This window comes from Chlorocebus sabaeus, chromosome 9 (genome assembly GCF_047675955.1).
Source record: "Chlorocebus sabaeus isolate Y175 chromosome 9, mChlSab1.0.hap1, whole genome shotgun sequence".
Lineage (NCBI taxonomy): Eukaryota > Metazoa > Chordata > Mammalia > Primates > Cercopithecidae > Chlorocebus > Chlorocebus sabaeus.
The window spans coordinates 86,218,217-86,237,115 of record NC_132912.1 but is presented as its reverse complement, the minus strand read 5'-3'; the positions used below and the strand labels follow the sequence as shown (position 1 = coordinate 86,237,115).

General features: G+C 32.7%; 1 protein-coding gene across 6 annotated transcripts in view; it reads right to left on the bottom strand.

Annotated features, from left to right (window-relative positions):
- The window catches only part of PCDH15 (protocadherin related 15), a 1,804,329-nt gene that overhangs the window by 566,811 nt on the left and 1,218,619 nt on the right, over positions 1 to 18,899 (bottom strand). For all 6 annotated transcript variants that reach the window (XM_073019143.1, XM_038008761.2, XM_073019145.1 and 3 more), the window contains one exon: positions 4,746 to 4,906. In XM_073019143.1, the coding sequence (XP_072875244.1) occupies positions 4,746 to 4,906 (161 nt within the window). The remainder of the gene's footprint in view (positions 1 to 4,745; positions 4,907 to 18,899) is intronic.

Sequence of the window (18,899 nt, the reverse complement as noted above, 5' to 3'; positions counted from 1 at the left end):
TATGTTTCTAAATAAAAAAGAAATTATATAGACAGGGTGCATCTTGAATCTAGGGAAACTCAAGAGCCAGATAGAAAACAGTTTGCACTGAAAAGGTATCTGCGGACACAGTCTCTGTTTCAGCACACTGAATGTAGACTAGGTTGAACCAAGATAAGTGGTAGAGAACAATTAGTTTATATGAGTGACAACTAAGAGGTCTTATACTAAAGTTGTGTTGATGGATGGAGATGCAAGATACAATGTCGAGATAAAACTACTAAACTTAGCAGTTAAATGGACACTGGCCTGGACAGAGAAGTCAGCTCTTTGTGCAGCTACCAAGTTAAGAGTCTGAAAGAAAAGAAGCTATTTGATGCTGTTATGAACATAATTTCTCTCGTTTCAAACGCTTTTAAAATTTTGCCCAGGATTTTGAGATAAGTATTATAGGACTGTACCAGAGTCATATTTTTCTTTCTGTTATTAATTATTGATATTGTCATGACCATTATTATCACATGCCCAACAGTGATGAGAGCATATCGGCCATGTGAGACAATCCATCTGGCATTTCAAAATTTTTACGTGATGCGCCTTTATTACTGAGACTCTTCATGTTCACCCCAAATTTCACATTTTGGTTGTTTCTCTTTCATGACTTTTAATTTTGTGACTTTTCCTCTCTCTTTTTTTTTTTATTTGATTTTTGGGTGCTGAAAATTTATGTAACTTTAGTGAACAAAAAATAAAATAAGAAATAAAAATAAATGATGATCATAAGGGAAAATCTTATGAACCAAGTTTAAAATTATGAAACAGCTCATAGTCATACAATCTCATGTAAATGTTTTCTAATTAAATACAAATATTTGAGTGTTGGGTATTTTTGTGCTTTATATTCACCCTCAGAAATTTTCATGAAGATCGTGTTTATCAGTTTATTTTTAACACAATGTTAAAAATGTTTTTGTTTACATTGTTTGCTTTTAATTCTATTGCAGCTATAATTATTCAAACGTCGCCATTAAGAGATATTTTATTGCCTCAATGAGCACATGTAGAAAACATGATTTGGATCACTTTCTCTGGAAAATATATTTTTATCTAACTGCTGCTAAAAAGATAGTATGATCGGATATGCATCTACCACGTGGCTCTACCCCTTGCTCCCTGGCTATAGATTCAAGTCAATGAGTATTTAATTGTTATTTCTCTCAGAAATTTTAAAACAAAACAAAACACAGTGACTTTAAGCCATCTTTAATAACCACTGCATCAAAAGTTTATGAAAAACTGGCATGGCATGAACATAGAAAATACTTCAAATGAAAAACAAGGCAATGGATAAAATTGTAAGTGTATAAAGGAATCTGCTTTACAGAGAGAAGAATAGAGAATATACACAGAAAAATGGAGAAACTAGAGACCATATGGTCCAAGACCAAGCAGTTTTTCTCTCTCCCTGGTAAACATAGAATTCCCATAAAAGCAAATTATTTTTTTATATCTATGCTATTGGTATTCTTAATACTCTCTCCCATCAACTTGACATCATTTGAAGGCATTTTTGTGTCCTCCTTATAAGCCAAATAACTTTGATTAAAATCAGAATATTCTATTTTCTATAAAAATAATTTTAAGAGTAATTTACCGCTAAGAAGAATTAAAGTTAATTATAGGCTAGTGATTATAACACAGAGCTTTGGCCATTGTTAGTAGGGTCAAACTCAAATTGTTGGTTCTATTTTGTTATTCAGAGCATATATACATATATATATATAAATGGAATATATATTATATATTTGATACTGAATATATATATTTGTATGTATATATACACACACATATATACATATATATGTGTGTGTGTGTGTGTATATATATATATTTTTCTTTTCGAGACGGAGTCACATTCTGTCACCCAGGCTGGAGTGCAGTGGTATGCTCTTGGTTCACTGCAATCTCCACCTCCTGGGATCAAGTGATTCTTCTGCCTCAGTCTCTAGAGTAGCTGGGATTACAGGGTACCCACCACAATGCCTGGGTAATTTTTGTTTTTTTAGTAAAGACGGGTTTTGACCATGTTGGTGAAGCTGGTCTTGAACTCCTGACCTCAAGTGATCCACTGGCCTCGGCCTCCCAAAGTGCTGGGATTACAGGCATGAGCCGTCACACTCAGCCCATATTTTTTTATTTTGATTCATTATATTCATAAAACAACCCAAAAACTTCGGGCAACAACCAAAAGAATTACATTTCAGATAAATGCCCTATATTTTAAAAGAAACTACAAATATTTTGGTATTTATCATAATAATATAATTATTTAATAATAATGTATATTTTATCTGTATTTAGCTTTTGGGAAAAACATTTTATATTAAATAAAATTTAAAACAATGCAAATAAATGTATAGAGTTACATGTATTTATATTATAGTATTAATATGTATTTCATTAACACTGGAGAGCATATTTACAAATGCAATCTATATAAAAAGTGTGCACTCACATTTTTTTCAAATGAATACCTTATCTTTGTAGAAAATATTGTTAACTAGGATCATAGAGAAGCATACAGAAGAAAAAATATCTTATTCTATATCAATGTAAATAATGTTAAAACAATAAAGTAAAAACAAAACACCTCTCCAAGTAGACTAAAATTATTTCAAATATTTACATTATATTATTATTTTATTTCAGGCATTACAACTATTTAGCAATATTGGTATCAAAGCATATAGGTATAATATATAGGGAGAACCATTTAGTAAAATGCATATAACTCCCTATCCCAGTAATATAATGATGGTAAATAAATTTATCTCTATAAAATCACCAAACAATTGTACAAAATGCATGTACAAAAATTTTCACTGCAGCATTTTTGTAATTATTAAAAACTGCAAACAAACTTGACATGCAAAATAAGAGATTCATTTTTAAAAATCTCTGATTTATTCATCCAATAACCAAATATGCAGCTAATAAAAATAATTATATAAGTATACATTTGTTTGCATTATAATTTTACATGGTATTATAAATTTCATTTTAAAAGTAGGCTAAAAGCATAATGAACAGTATAATCCAATTTAAATTAATAAGTATTATAAATATACATACCAATACACATAAATGCTTGAAATAAAATGTGGCAGAATAAATATTAAATGTTATTTTTCCTAACTGATAAAATTACCTTCATATATATGCTTCTTAATTTCTGATATATTTACCATAAGCATATATTATTTTACAATTAAATGAGACTGCAATTTCCAGTGATGATTAGATTTGGATGAAAAGCCCGGATTTACCTCACTATTTGTCTAGCAGTAATGGTCTATACATCACATAAAGCAGATGGACACTGGGTTAAGGATATTCAGAATAAAAGCCCTTATGCTTTGATGAATGAACCCCTGAAAGCACTGTGGCAGCAGGAAAACATAATTCACAAGAATTCAAAAAATTCATAGGTAATAAAGTACATAGTAAACTGTACTAAAATAAAAGGCAAATTGAGGTTTATTAAAGATTCCAAATTTTAGACATGAAATAGTATAAAGTATCAAGCAGTCCATAACCTATTGTAAAGTGGATCATAAACCCTGCGCAATGATGTGAAATGACTCAGGCTCACTAAGCTGAGTATCTGACATTTGGATTTCATAAGCTGGGAACTTGTGGGTAAGCATGTTTAGAGTTACTCTCTGAGTTTTCCCAGGGTCCAGTACAATTACTGGTTATAATCCACTATCCCCTGCCCCTCTGCACTCAAGAAAGATTGAGCTGCAAATAAATGGGTACAAAGTTACTTTAGACAGCTACTTAAACCTATTAAACTGTTTTTAAAAAAACTTTTCCAGAAATGAAACGCCCAGCAACTTTGATAATTTTGCATTTTTTTTTTTTTGAGGTAGTGTCTCGCTGTGCTGCCCAGGCTGGAGTGCACTGGTGTGATCATGGTTCACTGTAGCCTCCACCCCCCTACCTCAAGCTCAAGTGATCCTCCCACCTCAGTCTGCAGATTAGCGGGGCTACAGGCACGTGTCACAATGCCTGGCTAGTTTTTTAAATATTTTGTCAAGACAGAGTCTTGCTCTGTCGCCCAGGCTGGAATCAAACTCCTGGGCTCAAGCAGTTCTCCCAACTGGGCCTCCCAAAGTGCTGGGATTACAGGTATGAGCTACCACTGTATCGAGCCCAATATAGATATTCTTAATAAAAAAGTATTTATGCTATCTGACAACTACTTAACTGACATATTGCCATGAAACTTTTGCTCATTATTTTTTCTTTTTTGCAGCTATGTAAGACATTTCCACAGTTTTGCCCTTCAACCAAGGCTTACTGGTTGTAAAGCAGTCTCCCGTGAGTGCACCTACCAAACTATGTCTTCAAGTCAACAGCTGAGTGACACACTTATATGTTGCCATCGTTGTAGACAAATGAGCTATAGCCATGCTTGTCCTACTTTGCCAAGGGTACCACCTCTTTTTTCTAAGCACTCTATTTTCTTCTTGTTCAGAAATTGACAAGCTTCCAGGATATTAAATCAGAAGTGTAATGGTTCTCTAAGACACAGATGTTCCTTTCTCATACTTCTTTCAATGAGTTAAATAAACTGTTATTGATATACTCAGGAAATAAACTCAAATTATATAAATAATTCAATATCATATAAACACACACATAGACATTTAAATTATAATAAACTTATATCACAGGGGCAAAGAAAAAAAAAATTCACTAACATCTCTATCCAGAACTCTCCCGGTGCTGTTCAGGAAAAGCATTTGCTTAACAGGATCCATCAACACCCAGTAATCCACATTGTCCTTTAAAGAAAGTTCTATGGTGGGGTCTGGACCTCCAGCAGTCCCTTTGATCAGCATGTTGTCCACCAGAATTGTACCTGCAAACCAAAGAAAGTTATTTGAAAACATATTCTACTCATATGGATTCTTCGGCAAAGATCATGCTCTTAAACTGTGGCTGACTCATAATCAGTTTTAAAGCAGAAAATACTCAACTGTATATCTAACATACGACAGAAAATATTCTTTGCCAAAAGGCCAAAATATGTGCATTATATTATTTATAAATAATATTTTTGGTGGAAGGCAGAGATTCTGGCATGGTGAGTTCCGTCATCCATTTTGTGTTTCCCTCTAACAGCATAAATCTGTTTCCCCCTATCTGTCATTTCTCACAGGAGTTATCATTGAATTTTATCCTGAAGAAAAGGAAACACCTGTAATAGCAGAGTCTGATGCCTCAATTAATTCTATGAGACCTCTGCTGTGAAAAAAAGATATGGTGAAACAAAGAAAGGAAGAAGAAAGTACAGATTTTTTAAAAGTAGCTGAGTCTTCCATGGTGAGAACTGCTTTTTATCTTAGAGCAGATACATAAAACATAAATCTTGATATGAAAGACAAAACTAGTGTTCAGAAATGCAATAGAAGCCATTCTTCTTTGACATGTCTGGGTCGCTCCACTAGAACAATGCACTATGCCAATGTAACATTTCAGTGCTTGATTTCTGATTATTTTTTTCAGCAAGCTGAATTGTAGACAGTTTTTGAATAAGACTTGAAAAGATTATGTCTCTAACCCTTTCTACTCTGTTAAAGATCCCATGCATTTTACATGTTGAATGCAAACAGCACTGATGCAACTCAAATACCATTTTTCCCTCACACAGCAATGATCTCTTTGCCAAATAATAATATACCATGGCTTAGAGCAATCATTTTCAACTGATCCATTTTATTAAACTTACAGATATAGAAGAGATGTGGCTATGCAAATAAAATGTAGCCTCCAAAAAACACTAGAATAAGTGGCAAATATTGAGAGAAGCCATTGTCTTAGGATAGCACTCAGGAATATATAGAGAATCCATAAATATGAATCTAGCTTGAAAAATACACTGAAAAATGTGTCTGTTGCATTTTCTTAAGGCATTAAATTGGCCTGTTATACCATTGCATAATTACAAGAAAAGTGGAAGTCTCTTTAAAATATTTTCTCAGTAACATAATAAGAACTATAATTATCTATAATACTTCTTTATCATACTATTACTACAGGTCTTTATCTGTCTAAGAAATGTTGGAAAGAATCATTAATATTTTGTAACAAGCCAAAATAATGTTTAAACACAAATGTTGTCTCACATACACATACTTTTGTAAATGGCAAGATTTGTTTTCCACTTTTTCACATACTAGGATTTAATTATATGAATATTGAGTGGAATGAGTATTTTTATTTTTGACTGAAATGGCAAATACATAACCTACACACAATACACTCCAAAGTATAGATCAGATATCTGCCTATAAATATGTTCAAGAATGTATATATATTCAAGGCCCCAGTACATACTAATTTACAAATACTCACACAACTCATCACAAAAAGATATTTGATTTACATTTCAATATATAATTGAGAAATTGAAAGGTAATTTATTTTCTGATCAAGAAAAATTTATGTACAATAGGCAGGTCAATTAACATTAACATTAATACCTTGATTCAATAGTGTTTAAGAGTAGCAACTGCAAATCTTCTGATATTTTATATATATATATATACTTCACGATACACTAAGGGAAGGAGCCATTGAACTCTGTTTACAAAGCAAATAGGTTATAACCAGATAAAGTTTTAATAGTTAGTAACTAATATTAAAGTAGTGAAACAAAAACACTATCTGGATTTATATTTTATTTAATGATTCTAATTTTCATGGAAAACGTCTATACTTTTCTTGCTCTCAGCTCACTCCTGAGTTCAATGATTGAAACTCAACAATAAATCTTTCTACTGCTGGTGTGTTGAAAAAGAAAGAGTTTGGTTTGTTTGCCTGCTTTCCCCTTTAGAATTGTCCATTTGTATTGCCAGAAAGAAAAAAAAAGCGTCTCAAATGTTCATATACCATCTTGCTTTAAGTCAAAAGTTTAGGGGAGAGAGAGAAGAGAGCAAAGCTTAGGCAGACATGATACAAGGAGCAATATACATATTTAAAAAAAATTAACCTAGGTGTTCACTCTGAATTGCCTGAACAACTGCGCCCATACCCCTCTCCTCGGAAGAATATGTGACACCCAAGCTAAAGTTAACATTGAGCCAGAAGCTCCTGGCCCTCCCTACCCCATCCCAGCATTGGTGACTGTATCTTTCCACACATCCTAAGATTTCGAGATCTGAAAAGCTAGTGTTCTAGACAATACTGGCAAGCAGCTAAACACCAGAATACTCTGGCTATATTGGGATAATGTGCCCGCTTTCCTCCTTCGTTACTTTGCAAGCTTCCCTTTTTGCCAATAAACCTTTTGCTTAACATGTTTCATGTGATGTTTAGATGTATTCCCTTCCTTGACTTCATTTTAAATATTACAGATAAGTTAAAAATACAAAGATGGGAGGCACGACACAACACTAAATAAGAAAGCTGGATGGTTCTATTAATATCAGCTAGAACGAGCATGTTTAGCAGTGGTAAAGAGACATATTTAATTATAATAAAGGGATCAACAGGTGTAAATCCTGAATAGGCCTGTCTTGCGGAATAGGTAATACCCAAGATGGGATTCACCTTATATGAAATTTTCCTTTCATCATAATAAAAATGGTGGCAGCCCAGAAAATGGAATTAATTTAGTTTGATACTCATATAATGAAAGTTAAGAGAGCTGGCCCTGGAATGGATAGTCTTAGAATCCAATCCATAATCCACCACTTACTGACTATGTGAAAGTGGATAGATTACTTAACCACATTTACCTTCGATTTTTCTCCTCTATAAAATCAGTACTATAATAGAAAAGGCATTTCTACTATAATACTATATGTATGTTCTTGAAAAAGACTTGTTCTCTTGTATTTAGAACACTAATGAAAATGAAAACAATCACAATCATGTTAAAAATATTAAGTTAAATATTTATTGATATTTTCAACACATTTCTTGGCCAGTCAGTCTTTTACAGCCTTAAATATTGGGATTTGTGCTTCTTCCTTCAAGAAGTAGGTATTGAGGGCCATTTACCTCTAGGGACGTTTTTTTATAAAAATGGAAAACTTCATGTTTCATTTAGCCTCTTTATTAGCCTATTAATTCAGATAATTTTGCAGCTTCTTTTTATGTACTTCCTGATTCTCCAGAGAGATTAACATATTATAAATTACAGGAGTTCATGTAACTGCTAATATAGACTCTACTTGTACGGAATAAATGTTCTTCAATAGATTTTCCATTTTTTCTTTAGATCTTCTTACATAGCTAGTCCTTTCTTTTTAATTGTGAAAGAAAGCTTATCCAGACTATATCAAAGCATAAATAACAAATGTATGAATAAACTTAAGTAACTAGAAAATAACTTATAAATTAATAAACTTTCCTCATTATACCAACTTTATTCTTCTATTTACCAGTGTGTATAATGTAATTTACATCAAAGAAGAGCCTACTGGTTTGCTCTGATGATTAAATTAGATAATATATATGAAATGCTGACTACAGTTCCTGGCACAAGTAAGAATTTCTAAAATGAAAACTGTGGTTATTGTTGCTGATGTTAATAATGCCATTTTGGATGGAAATCATTTTTGGCTAAAAATAACTTATTTCATGTCACAGAAGCCTTACAAACCAAGTCTATTCTTCATTTCACAAAGCTAGGGTTAAGTTTGTTCAACACATTAGTGTAGTAAGCAGTCTGAAAGAATTTAGATGAATTCAAAAGACTTAAATCCACAGTAATCAATATTAGAAGTCAAGAGGTAAGAGGGAATGCCTCTTTGAGACACAACTGTAAAGAAGTCCCCATGCCTCTAATGGACAATTCTTTTTTTTTTTCTTTTTTTTTTTTGAGGCGGAGTCTCACTCTGTAGCCCAGGCTGGAGTGCAGTGACGCGATCTCGGCTCACTGCAAGCTCTGCCTCCCGGGTTCACGCCATTCTCCTGCCTCAGCCTCCCGAGTAGTTGGGACTACAGGCGCCCGCCACCTCGCCCGGCTAATTTTTTGTATTTTTTAGTAGAGATGGGGTTTCACCGTGTTAGCCAGGATGGTCTCGATCTCCTGACCTCGTGATCCGCCCGCCTCGGCCTCCCAAAGTGCAGGGATTACAGGCGTGAGCCACCGCGCCCAGCCATGAACCGTTCTTTCTACGCTATATTTCAACTGATAGGCAAACCATCGAGGCCTGCTATCACCAGACTGACCACCACTCTTCCCACTTTCTTATCTCAGTCTTGTATTTTCTCATAGAAACTAATTAGTTTCAAAGGCAGGAAAAAGCCTTATTCAATAAATTCATACTAGTAGCGATCTTTATATAGAAAACTTTTCCTCATCCTCAGTACAGTGCTTGGTTTTATTAGGAAATATACACACGTAACACACACACGTACATGTACAGTTGGCTCTCCATATCCATGAGATTCTAATCCATGGATGCAATCAATCAGGGATCAAATATATTTAGGAAGGTAGTAGATAGTTGTATCTTTACTAAACATTTACAGACTTTTTCTCATTATTTCTAAACAATACAGTATAACAACTACTTTCATAGCATTTACATTGTATTTGGTATTACAAGTAATCTATAGATGATTTAAAGCCTAGTCATAAAGGTTGCTTAATGATAGAAATAAATCCTAAGAAATGTGTCTTTAGGCAATTTTGTCATGGTACAAACATCATAGAGTATATTTACATAAACCTAGATGTATATCCTACTACACACCTACTCTATACGGTGTAGCATATTGCTCCTAGGCTACAAACCTGTACACCATGTTACTGGACTGAATATTGTAGGCAATTGTAACAGAATGGTATTTGTACATGTAAACATATTTAAACACAGAAAACATACAATAAAATATAGTATTATAATCTCATGCGACCTGAACCATATGTGGGGCTTGTCATTGACCAAAATGTAGTTATGCTACACATGACTGTATATGGAATAATGTGAATAGATTATATGAAAATAACACATCATTTTATATAAGGGACTTGAGTGTCCCTGAATTTGGGTATCCATAGGAGGAAAGGGAAATACTGGAACCAATTCTCCATGGATACTAAGAAACAACTCTATATGTATATTATAGAAATTATAGATAAATAGATGGATGGATAGATAGCCTAGATGGATTTTATATATATATATATATATATATATATATATATATAGAGAGAGAGAGAGAGAGAGAGAGAGAGAGAGAGAGATGGAAAGTCATATAAATCATATTGTGATATTCAATGTTTTCCTGGAAAAGTTATTTGCTTCTTTAAATAGACAGTTATAATACAAATGAATTACTTTCTAAAATAGCTGGGGAGGTGGCTGTGGCAGGTTGGTGTGGAGTCCGCTGCCTTTCTAATTAACCTAACTCAATGAAGCTGAGAGAGTAAGTTCTGTAGGGAGAGAGAGTAATTGAATGCTTTAGTTCATTCCAAATATTAAAATAAGGAAAAATCACTCTGTGCATAGAACCCACTAATTGGTGCTCTAAAACAATTAATTATTCAAAGTTGTAGAAACAATATGGATTGCTAAGATTTTCCCCACAATCTTTCCCCAGTTTGAGCCAACTAGAAGAATGTTTAGTTATATCATACAACCAGAAGCATATATTGCTTTCTCTTGCATGTGAATCCTTGCAAACAAAACAAACAACCAAAAAATTAAAGCTTCCCAAAGTACATTATTAATTTAAAAATTAAAAGTGAAAAAGTGAAAATTTAGCTATTATGTAGTTTCCCAGTGAGGTTAAGCAATGACCATAGCCATTATTCTGTCAGTATTGAGTAAAATCTATATTCCAAGATTATCAGGCTAAAATATGACTTTTTCATTCTCAAATCCTTTTTTTAAATTAAAATTTCCCAGCACCTTCCTGAAAGTAGTGTCTCTCTTCTTTGACTTTTCACACTTTTTCTTCCTTTACAATTATATAAACTACATTTCAACTATGTGTATGTACATATTGTATCTAGATAACCACTTGGAAAACTCTAACATGGCAAGACATATATAATGTGTGTGTCCAGCAACTTTATCATGACAGTATGAATTTTGGTTGGGCTGGGTCAAATGCTAGGAATATATTAATTACATCAATTCTTGCTAAAAGTGAGAAATAATGCCAAGTCACCAACAATTAAATAAAAACTTAAGTATTAAAAACATGTTGCTCTGCAAAACTATGTTGGTCCTTAAAATTTAAATTTTATTTACTTCAAAAGAAAAAAGAAATTGCAAAGTGGAAGACTTTACTAAAGTGTACTTCACTTGTATTTCTCAGGTAACATTATATTTTATTTATTTATTATATTCCTTCAGGATATATAATAGATGATGTATTAGGGTAGGCATAGAAATCCAAGCGTAAAACTTCAAAATTGGAGTTTTATTCTTCTATCTTTAGCTTTTTCTTTAGAAACTGAAAGAAATACCTTAATATTTAGGTACTTACTAATGTCGATTATTATGTTGTGAATAAAGTATTCAGTAAATACACATACATTGTACATTTTGATGTAGAATTTATGTTTATTTTTTTCATATGTCACTTATACAACTAAAAATTGAATCACAAAATTTTAGAACTAGGAGGAAACTTAGCATCCCTTTTTATGTATATATAGAAGGAACATAAAGTCAATCCTCTGTTATCTCCACATTTTCCAATCCCAAGAGTTAAAATCACCTGACCAAGACAACCTAGTTAATAAAAGCAGATTCAGAACAAAAGCCTGGTTCTACTAATTGACAGTTTAGTTCTCCTTTCCCTAGTTCCCTATATGTTGCTTTTCTCTTGGATATATACATTTTTAAATATAAAAACATAAAAATCTTTTTAGTTTTGTTTTCAGTTTTTGGGAAACTTATTCAAAAATTCTGAATACACATAAACTCACTATTTTGAATTTCATGTCCTATAATATTCTTCACAAAAGTTCAAAAGATTACAATGGAAATGACTCTAAAATATGGGAGAAGAGTATAATATAATTACCAACGATGTGACCCTAGAATCAATTTCCCTAGGTCACAGATATAGAGATAGATATAGATGTAGTCTGTGACATTAGAGCTTACCTCCCATAAAATAGGATAATGGGCATTAAGGATGGTTCAAAAAAACCTGTGACTTGCCTCTACCCCAAAGAAAATTCTATGTTTCTTATTCCCATGTATGTGACTATGTGGTTACATGAAATTCTATGTTGTATATATGTGTCTATGTGTCTGTATAACATGAGAACACACCTGTGTTGTGTTCTGAGTCCATAAGGAATATATAACAATCTGACTGAGCTTGGAGGCAAATGCTTCCCTAATCAAGTTTCAGATCAAACCGGTAGCCCTGACAATTCCCTGATTATACGCTTGTGAAATCTTAAGCAGAATACCTGGCTATGCTGTGTCTGGACTCCTGACTCAAAGAAACTCTTAAATAATAAATGTATGTTGTTTTAAATTACCTCATTTTAATAATATTGTTATACAATAACAGGTAATTGATACAGGGTTTAATGCCAAAAGACCTATGTTCAGAATCTTGGCTGCACACCACTTACTAACTGTGAGTTTAAACAAGTTCCCAAGGTTTCTACAATCAGCAATATACAGTTCTATGAGGAAAAAATAAAAATTAATGTAAGTGAAGGCATGCAATTACCCAACAAATAATATTTTTCATCCTACAGATACTAGGAATTTATATTGATTTAAGCATATAAAGGAGTTATATGTTATTTTTCATTAAATTGGGAACATTATCAACAAAATGTTTTAAAATGTAAAATATACTTTCTTTACAACTGAATTAAAAGAAACACAGTACATAAAACCTAGAAAAAAAAAAAACTATGCATATGTAAAACATAAAACAAAAAAATCACAACAGTTTATTCACAGTTACTACTGATAATTTTTCATGAAATAAAAGGTCATTTCTTGCTGGCAAAAGCAAAAATGAACAAGATAAAAAGCAATAAAAGAAGTCATATTACTAAGGTCAAAAATGCTTATTAGTGCTTATTAGCATTTGCTGACTATTAATTAGAATAAGAGATAAAATATAAAGACTTTCAGGGAATTATCATATTTAATTCTCAGATTGGTGTAAATGGGAAAGGTTCATACCCTCAGAGTATTGCAAGATTTTAATATTTTCAGACCATCAAATTGCTGCGATTAAAATTAAAAGTACAAGCAGACCATGCCGTGTGTGTATGTGTATGTGTGTGTGTTTCAACATAATGATTAAAGTGGGTAAAAACAATGTTCATACCCCACTCTCCTCCACTGAAAAAAAGAAAAAAAAAAGATTATAGAATCTAATCAGGCAGTTCTGTTAATTAGAAAAATATATCTCAGGAGTTGAAATCAAAGAAATAAATATTGTTGATTTTCTTTTTTTTTTTTTTTTTTTGACAGAGTCTTGCTCTGTTGCCCAGGCTGGAGTGCAGTGATGCAATCTTGGCTTACTGCAACCTCTGCTTCCTGGGTTCAAGTGATTCTTGTGACTCAGCCTCCCTAGTAACTGGGATTACAGGTGCCTGCCACTACAACCAGTTAATTTTTTTTTTTTTTTTTTTTTTTTTTTTTTTTTTTTTTTTTTTAATTTTTAGTGGAGATGAGGTTTTGCCACGTTGGCCAGGCTGGTCTTGAACTCCTGAGCTCAAGTGATCCATCTGCCTCAGCCTCCAAAAGTGTGGGGATTACAGGCGTGAGCTACCGCACTCAGCCAAAAATACGGTTTTAAAATGTATGTGAAAGATTGATTTGAAAAGATAAAAGCCAAAAAAGCCCTACTTGATGAAAAAGCTCAACCTCTTAACTCATGTCTCCATTAGAATCAATTATAAACCCAAATTTTGGCCTTTTCTTCAATTCCCTAACCAATAAATTAAATTTCTACCAAGCTGAAGATTCCATTTTTTTAACTAAAACTTCATTTGAACCTGTGAAATTCCTTTTTTTTCAGTTAAAATGCAACTGTAGAAAGTTGTTGTTGTTAGATATGTGATTTAAAATATAACAATTTTGACTAAGCTTTTAAACACTCTTTCAAAGTTTTAAATAATTCAATTCAGTAAATTTGTAAGTATGATTGATTAGATTGAAAAAATATTGATTAAATGCCTTAAGAAAAAAATCCTCTTGAGTGTGCTTGCCTACCTTTTTAGATGTTTGAAGAGTTTGTATTAAATTTATCAACATCACAGTAGTTTAATTATTAAAGATTGCATATATAGTACTTTGGATAGGGGAAGTAAGTTTGTTAAGCTTGAGAGTTATTAGAACTTTAATCACAGAACAAATTAAAGTGTTTTCTCTTAGATTTTCAGTCTTCCTATGTTTATAACAGGAATGAAAATATTTATGTTATATGTATGGTCAAACATGATTTTGATTTTATCTGTGTCATTTATACATATTTAATATTAGTTAAAACTCAAGCAATATTCCATGCAAAGACAACCCACATATTCAAATAATAAACAAAAGTACCTCATTGGCTTCAGGACAACAAACAGAATTATGTAAGAGAAAGGAGATGTTTAAGAAATCGGTGTGGAATTAACTGGTAGGAGTGAATCAATGAACATATTTCAACAACTTCATTTATTTTATTTTTTGAGTTTCTGGTTGATCCAAATCCAAGTGTATATTCTAGGCAGAGAGAAAGGTCATATCATAATCCTCTCCCATTTTTCCTCTGATTTCAGCTATTTAAAACTTTTTATTCCATAGATACATTTGTATAATAGAAAATGTGGTTTTTCAGTACCTCTAGGAGAATTCTGAGTTGTCATAACCCTATAGTTAAATCTGTTTTCTCACCTATAAAATCATTCAGATTAACAATTCTGTAAACAATAAGGCAAAATTCTTTAAGAAGTTATTGAAAATAATAAAACAGGAGGATGTTATGACTATACTAAATGTGAATTAGAACTATGTTACAGAAAAAGGTTTTGTTTCTATAGGTAATTTGCTTCTGGAAACAATTAATTGGAGGACATATTTAATAACCATACATGCTCAAGCACAGTTTGCTTTTTTCATGCAAAAGTGGGCAAGTATTAAGACTAAATTCTGTCATTTTTTTCTACAGCAGTGCATAGCTTAACTTAAGCTTAAGTTTGATAATTAAAGCACCACGAATGTAATTAACTAAAGAGTACTCAAATGTTCAAAGTTTTTTGATAGGCTTATCATTTGAAAGGTTAATCCAGCCAAACAAATTTAATTTTATGTACTCTTTAATGGCAAATGTAGTAAACTTTCTAAGTCATATTCCTTTTCCACAGCACAGGTACTTGCCCTTTTAAAAAAAATCAAATAAATAAACTAAACTAAATTAAATAAGATTCTTTCAGATATTTTCTAAAGGTCATTTTATTCATTTGGTCTGTAAGGTGTTGAAAAATCATTTTACACATTGAAGAAGCTATTTTAAAGCCTGACAAAGTGCTTTGCTTTCAAAAATATTTTCTAATAATAATTGCATAAATATTTCATCTCCTTGGTTAAATTAATTCTTATGTGTTTTATTCTTTTTGATGCCATTGTAAACTGAACTATTCTCTTAATGTCTTATTTAGCTTATTACTTGTTAGGTATATAAGTACAACTGATTTTTGTGCATCGGTTTTGTATCCTAGTACTTTGCTGAATTTAGTTATTAGCTGTGTGTGTGTGTGTGTGTGTGTGTAGAATCTCTGGGGAAGGGATGTACAATATTTTGGCTTCCCTAGGCCATAGCGAAAGAAGAATTGTTTTGAGCCACATAGATAATACACTAACACTAGCGATAGCTGATGAGCTACAAAAAATAAAAATAAAAATAAAATAAAATAAATCCCAAAAAATAATCTCATAATGTTTTAAGAAAGTTTATAAATTTGTGTTGGGCCGCATTCAAAGTTGTCCTAGGCTGCATGTGGCTTGCGGGTAGTAGGTTGGACAAACTTGCTTTCGGGTTTTCTACGTACAGTGTATTTAAGAAAGAGGAAGATTTTTAAACTTCATATAATAATCAGATACTTTAATATGTTTTATTATTTTTACATTATATTTTTCAAATATTAATCAGAGAGCCACTTGAAAGTGATTATCTACTTTCTCAACATAACTTTTTCCCACTATAAATAGGCATTGTTATGCAGCATATATAAAGAACTTCTGAAATCCAACAAGAAAACAAATGATCTGGTTGAAAAATGTATAAAGAACTTGAATCAATGTTTTTCCAAAGAAGATACACAAATAATCAATAAACACACAAAAAGATGGTGAACATCACGAATCATTGGGAAAATGAAAATGAAAACTACAATAATAAACCACCTCACATTCATTAGGATGGCTACGAGACAAAAAACCTAAAAAATAGCAAGTGTTGGCGAGGACGTGGAGAAATTGAAACACTAGTGCACTGTTGGTTGGAAGGTAACGTGGTGCAGTCCAAAATTTCAGTTACACAAAAGAAGCAAGTTCAAGAGATTAATTTTACATCCTAGTAACTATAGTTAATAACAATATATTGTACACTTGAAAATTTCTAAGAGAATACATTTTAAGTGTTGTCTGTACAATAAAATAAGTGAGGTAATACATATGTTAGCTGGCTTAGTTTAACCATTCTGCAATACATACACATATCAAAACATCATGTTTTACAAAAGAAATATATACAATTTTTATTAAAAAATTGAAAGTTTAAAATAAAATTACATGGAAACTGTGGAAAACATTATGTTTCCTCAAAAAATAAAAACAGTATTACCATGTGATTCAGCCATTTTACTTCTGAGTATATACCCAAAAGACTTGAAAGCAGTCTCTCTCTGGAAGAGGTACTTATATACCCGTGTTCCTAGCAGCATCATTCACAATAGCTAAAACTTGGAAGCAAATTAAGCATCCATCCATGGATAAATCAATAAACAAAATGTGGTATATACACAAAAGGAATATTATTCAGACTTGAAAAATAAGGAACTTCAGACACATGCTACAACATGGATCAACAGTGAGGCTGGTATGCTAAACTAAATAAGTCACTCATGAAAAGACAAATATGGCATGATTATACGTGAAACTGACCCAATACTTCCATATTTTTTTAAATAAACATAGATGTTTACTCTTCTGATTTGAAAGTTTGAAATTTACAAAATGATCTTCAGACCTCTTAAAGTATAAAAGAACTGAAACTCACCATATCACCACATCCAGACAATGAGATGCAGGATCCCTCATTCATCATGCTTGCTTCCTTGCCCCTTTGTAATTCCTGTTTCTTGCACATTATTGCATTTCTTCCCTGCTATAAAAGCCCCTAGTTGTAGTCAGTCAGGGAGATGAATTTGAGACAGCTCCCATCTCCTCGGCTGTATCACCTAATTAAAGCCTTCTTCCTTGTCTATATTCATCGTCTCAGTGATTGAGTTTGTGTGGCAAACAGCAGGACCTAGACCAAATCCCTGGTGTTTTAGTAACACACTTATATGGGGAACTTAAAGTAGTCAAAATCACTGATAAAGTAGAATGTTTGTTACCAAGGACTTGGGGAGTGTGTAATAAGGAGTAAGTGATTAATGTTTTAGTTTTGCAAGATGAATAGAGTCCTGGAAATGGATGGTGGTAATGATTGTATAATAACATGAATATACTTAATCGCTGAACTGTACACTCAGATATGTTTACATCTGTTCCTCTTGCTTCACTTGTCCTTATTGTATTTGCTAGAAGGCATTAGGACCAATTATCCCCCACAAGTAGAGAAAGTCTTTTTTCTGTTCAAATGTTCGCCAGCATGAAGGGTCCAAAAATGGCCAGAGGACAATCTGAGCTTAAAATTAGTCAGAACAATGGCTGAGTTTCTTTGTCAAAGCATTCAACTTCTGGTCCTAGAACTCAAATGACACCCAGCTGAAGGTCACAGACAAGAGAGCCAAAATTATTCACAAAGATTATTAAGAGAGATCACTTTCATCTTCACTTCATGTTGCCCAGGCTCTGTTATGTCATGCCATCTCCTGCATAGCTATTCAGGAGAGGGCATGCCTTCGTGACCTCATATTTAAAGCGTACGCCACATACTGTAAGAGAATGATTAAACCTCATAGAAGTTCGTCTTCTACTAGTCATTATCTGATAATTAAGAATTCTATCCCACCATCCTCTTGCGCTAGCTGCTTCTGAATGGTAGGCATTGCAGTAACTTTATTGGATTAGTCTGTGGTGTGAGCTCTTTGCTATGATTCTTCACCTTAAAATAAATCACCTTGTTGGAAATGAGGTTGTATGTCCACCAGATAAAGATAAAAAGCATTGGAAAGATATTCTCTGAGCATATGAATGTTGGTTCAGGTAGACGATCTACAGACAAGTAACACAAATCAACACTGAATAATATTTATCCATATATGGACCCTCCTCCATGAAAAGAGTGAGTTTAAAGCCACTGGTCAGTGAGCTAGTTTCCTAAGGAATGATACCATATTAGGGATTCAGATTTGGATTTTTTTTACTGGCACATGGAGTATCAGCAACAGAGGTAATCAGATTAGCCTTAGTAATGCTAACTTGTTCAGGCCACATATTAGTTCCATTTAGGTCACTATGAGCACTTTACACACAGGGTCATTTATTTATCCCTATTGAGACCAGGAAGCCCATTCTGTTACAGCGTTCCTTACTGACATCCCTAATCTACAGAGAAAAAAAGAAAAAAAAAACAAAAAAACAAAAAAACAAAAAACAACTCTAGGGCTCTTCAAGGAAGCAGGATGCCTCTTTACCAATATACTTGTTAAATCTTGCTGAAGTACATGTCCTCTGGGTATCTTAGAA